This window comes from Penaeus japonicus, unplaced genomic scaffold, assembly GCF_977035675.1.
Source record: "Penaeus japonicus unplaced genomic scaffold, GWHDUDI00000001_assembly GWHDUDI00000013, whole genome shotgun sequence".
NCBI lineage: Eukaryota > Metazoa > Arthropoda > Malacostraca > Decapoda > Penaeidae > Penaeus > Penaeus japonicus.
This window is the reverse complement of record NW_028234415.1, coordinates 8390193-8395192: the sequence shown is the minus strand read 5'-3', so window position 1 is coordinate 8395192 and position 5000 is coordinate 8390193. Positions and strand designations below refer to the sequence as shown.

Here is a 5000-nt window from a genome sequence, read left to right as displayed (position 1 = left end):
GTGTTCTTCTTCCACTCTCTGCTTCGTAATCAGTTCTTGTTCCTGTGCTTGCCGCTGGTTTTCACGAAATGCTGCAAGTGGGTCGTCAAAATTCCGATAGTAATCAATCACGTCACGTACATCTCCAACATCTGACTCTGCAATAGCTGTGATAAAAAGAATTGGTTAATGATAGTAATGATTAAAAATGAAGAAATGTTTAAGAAGATATATACTCATAATCTTACAATCATTTAGCAATCTCTGAGCTCAGAAATTGAAGACTTACTCCTTAGCATGAATGCTAGCTCTAACAGCGACTGGTCATTCATGTTGCCATCCCAGCGCTTCAACTTGAGCTGGTTCCTTGTTGAGGAAACTGCATCTCCATCCCAGTCAACACAGATCACCTGAAACATTCACCATTCTGTTTTACAAGATTTCATGAGAAATCTTTTATCTTCAGTTTTGTTTCATTGAAGTATCAGAAATATGATCCTATTACAGAGATCTAAGATTCTCAATGAACACTTGCACACCATGAATTGCAAATACATTTTGATAATAATTAGTCTCAGCCTGTGAGAGACAGGCCACCTCTACAGAGGTTCAGCCTGGGCTGATTATCTAAATATGTCTGTGTTCTATTATTTTCTACTCTTATGGTATGATATTTGAGTCTATATATGATATATTTGCAAAATGATACTAATGATTGGTATAATGCCCAATTTACAAAAGTGAAGGAATAAAGAGCTTGTAATTTCAACCAAAGAAATGACAGCAACAATGTGACGTGATCCAAAAGGTGAAACATGTCTATCACTCAAGGGTTAAGACCTTTACTTAAAATAGTACTGCACATCCATAGATATTTAACATCATTAAATCCAGTACAATATATAAGATCTCAAGTATAAGGCGCTTTTCTTTTTTCCTTCATTTAAAAACATTTATTTTTCACTTTCTCAATAAATTCCTCAATTCTTTGTACCATTCAATGTTTAATACATCATTTCATATAGACTGGCAACCTTGCCAACATAACATCAAAATATCTTTAAAGATATTTAAAAAGCTTTACATAATGAACAAATACTCAAATTCACAAATGTTTACCTTGCTTAGGTCTCGATTCAAGCAGTTTAAATCCTTTATATGCTTGCCATCGACGTAACGTGTTGAGTCCTTGAACAGACGGTACCAAATGTAGCCATTTGGATCTAAGTGGTCAATCAGGGGGAATGCTGTCTGATGTTCAGAAGAAAATTTAATGAAATTAATAAGAGCAATGATAAATAATACTGATAATGACAATATAAAAAAAAATTAATAATATTCTTATAGCACAAAATGAAAGTGCACCTCTAATGCCTACATACAATATTCTCTCAGATAGAAAAACTTCCTATTGTATAAAATGGAAAAAAGAAAATTCCTCTTCATAACAGTGCCAAAAATCAACTAACAATGCCCCTGCCCCCTCCTATATTATAATTATAATCATTATTATTATTATTATAAAAAAGGCAAGTTAAAAGGGAACTTACAAATCCTTGTTCATTAGTGTAGATGACAATCTCGAACAATGGGGGAGCACAATGATGGAGAAGGAAATCGACACCTGGACGCTTCTTGAACCTCCACCCTGTCTCATACTGAAAGATGGGCATAGGAATGAGAAATCAAAGATAAAAGGAATAAAAACAAATACATGCAGATGTGTTTACATTTAAAATGAAAAGGAAACTAGTAATTTATAATGGCATAAATAGACTAATCAAGCTTCAGATGTTTCTACAAAGGAACAACCAGAAATAAGGCTTTCTTTCTAATCTTTTCTTTGTCTTACAGGTATCTTTTTATTTTTTAAAGCAAAAAAGGTATTTTTTTATCTTTTTTTTTTAAAGAAAAATTAAAAGCACTTAAGTGAAGATTAACTCAATAAAATTATGTAAAGATTTAATATTCTGAACACTCCATAAGATATGTCCTGCCATAATACATTAGCTAAAAAGAGAGAGAAAAAAGAAAGAAAGAAAGGGGTAAAAAATAAAAAAATAAAAAAAGGCTAATCACCAAAACAAGTAAATAAGACAATGCAGAATATAAAACAAAGCAATAATAATAAAATAATGTACAAGGAGAATATATATGTATCTGGCAGAAGGAATTTGACAGCAACCTCATCCATGTACTCACAGTCCATTCAGGGTGCACCAAAATGTCTCGCAATTCCAGCACTAGGGTGTAAGGGGGCTGTATGTAGGGTTCCTTCAGGGGTTCAGGTAGTAGCTTTTCTCGAGATGGTTCCTGGATCATTTTGTTCATGTCGTTCATCGCACGCCAAGTTCTCGTGATATACTGCTGGACCACTGGCATCTGTAAAAACTCGTCTGGTATTGGGTTCCCTTCCGTATCTACGCTTGGCGCACCTGGAAAACACAAGCAAAATAAGGTCTTTTTAATGAAGATTCACAAAAAATGCTATTAACCTTGTACTAATGGATGGGATCTATACATTCATGGCAGGGGTAGGTCAGAATTCAGTTGGCGCCTATATATAATCCAACAATGGAGGCTGCTCGGTAGTCTAATAACTACATATGCCTGGAGTTTTATGGCTCTGATGACACTAGTCCTCCAGCTACAGCCTTTCAAAGTCATCCTATCCCTATTTTTTTATGCTGTTTTTTATTGCAATAATCAGCTTATCAAGTATCAAAAATAAAATGGGGGGGAGGGGGACACTGGCCAAGCAATTAAATTTTTTATCTCAAGTGGGCAACCTTGATATGAATTCTACTGTACTTCAATTACTTCCTGGTGCCACTGGGTTAAATCTTGCTTGAGTTAATTACTAGAAAGTCTTTCACTAATATCGTAAAGCAAGCGAGTCCATCCCGTCCATGCCTTTAATAAGTAAAACAACAAGTTCCTTCCTGAATTAGATATTAGTAAAAGTGAAGGAAGAAGTAATGAGACAGGATTATTCATAAGAAAGAACATGAATTTTGCCATCTATGTTAGACCTACAATCTAAAAGAGTAAACCCGTTCAATCACATTGAGAATAAGAATAAAGTCATGAAAAATCGTACTTGATATACTACTTACAAAAAAAGCCAGCATTAGAGTTAGAGTTTCAATACTGAAGTAATGGTAAAGGTATTCCTCTTCTAAAACCTGTTACTCTGTTTGCTCTAAAACCTGAATTTTGTTTCTTTCAAAATCAGAGCATTCTAAACAATATACCTGTTGACATTGGGTGGGCACATACATGCAGTGTCCACTATTTTTCTTTCTTTCTTTCTTTTTCAACAAATGGTTCTGCAAGCACTTATTCCTCTAAAAGTGAATTAGGCCTATCTGATTATTCCATTCCTTGAATTTTTGGGGAAACCCTTTTCAACTGTTTATTGCTATCATCATTGTTAACAATATTATTATAATAAACATATAAAAATAATAATAATGATAATTTGCATTTCGTTACTTATTTTAAAAAGTTCTTGACTTACTTTAAATATATAAAGTGCCATGACATCTTCAGCAACAAATTAACTAGTAAATTTTTGGAAAATTGAACCTGCTTTACATGAACCCTGAAGAATCCTCCAGGTAAAATACCTTTAGGGTAGAGGGTCTAGGGACAGACCCCTTGATAGATAAAAAAAAAAAAAAAAAAAAATAATAATAATAATAAATAAAAACCCCATTGTTGTCAGGAGTATAAATTCCTTTATGTCCATTTCAGCCTAAAGGTTCTGACTGTTGAAAAGCATAACTTTATGGCCTCTTGACGGAGATTTTGCTCTTAATTCTTTAACATTACAGGTTTCTGTTTACAATATTTCAGTCTGTTTTACCCCATAATTTTCATGATAATCTTCATGGCCCCCATTATTCTCAGGACGATCAAGTCAAGGTTGTTGGTTATGTATGGTATTACATAAATCCAAAAGCACTGTAAATACGAAGTAACATATTCATAATAGAATATCATCTCTAAGCAAAAGAGTATCCATTTCCTGAAAAAAACAGAAAAACCAAGGAAATAACCAAGCAAGAAATGGGCAAATCCCACCAGACTATTGTCCCTAAGTGAAATAGTATCCAATTTCTGAAAAAAAAGAAATACCAAGGAAATAAGCAAGATATAGGTATCCAATTTCTGGAAAAATAAATAAATAACTGCAAAAAATGGGCAAATCCCACCTGACTATTGTCTCAAATCGAAAGATTATCCAATTTCTGAAAAAAAAACCAGAAATATCAAGGAAATAACTAAGCAAGAAATGGGAAAATCCTACCAGACTATTGTCTCTAAGCGAAAGAGTATCTAACAGAAATACCATGGAAATAACAAAGCGAGAAATATGTAAATCCCACCAGACTATTGTCTATAAGCGAAAGAATATCTAACGAAATATCAAGGAAATAAATGAGCGAGAAATAAGCAAATCCCAGCAGATTATTGTCTCTAAATGCAAGAGTATCCAATTTCTAGAAAAAAAATTAATAAATAAGCGAGAAATGGGCAAATCCCAGCAGCCTCCTTACCCCACGTCCACAGCAGCACTCCTCCCATGCCCGTCATCATCACTCCGAACGATATGAAAGTGAGCCTTAGGGTTCTTTTGGCCTTCTCTCTCTTCTCCCTCTCGCTCTCGTGGTCGCCATCCTCGGCCTTCTCCTTGCCAGGTTCTGGTTGCACTTTAGCTGCTAGCAGTTCGTCTGCAAGGCCCAGGGGCGCCTCTCGGGGCTTCTCCGGCTCGCCTTTTCCCGTCGAGTACCGGCATATAGAGGCCCATTTCGAGCCATTTATGATGAGTAAAGAACTTCTACACTGTCTATGGGCCACACCACATAAAGTTCTGCACGGGACAGGATTTTTGTGCACAGAAAACACGGATTTTGTGAGCAAGACCCGCACGCACCGCCAGGATGCCATGTTGAACCGCCGAAGTAAACACGACACGAAAGAAGTGCGAGGTGCGCCCGGCTCTTGACTCTTTTTTT

General features: G+C 35.5%; 1 protein-coding gene across 1 annotated transcript in view; it reads right to left on the bottom strand.

The window, feature by feature from the left end:
- LOC122245780 (mitochondrial import inner membrane translocase subunit TIM50-C) overlaps nt 1-4939 on the bottom strand; it is a 6330-nt gene extending 1391 nt beyond the window's left edge. Inside the window, exons 1-6 of the mRNA XM_043003774.2 lie at nt 4542-4939; nt 2182-2414; nt 1530-1637; nt 1099-1230; nt 269-389; nt 1-146 (exon numbers count right to left, since the gene is read on the bottom strand). The exon at nt 1-146 is cut by the window's left edge and continues 1391 nt beyond it. Of these exons, the coding sequence (XP_042859708.1) occupies nt 1-146; nt 269-389; nt 1099-1230; nt 1530-1637; nt 2182-2414; nt 4542-4932 (1131 nt within the window). The 5' untranslated portion in view covers nt 4933-4939. The remainder of the gene's footprint in view (nt 147-268; nt 390-1098; nt 1231-1529; nt 1638-2181; nt 2415-4541) is intronic.
- Nucleotides 4940-5000: the final 61 nt, after the last annotated feature.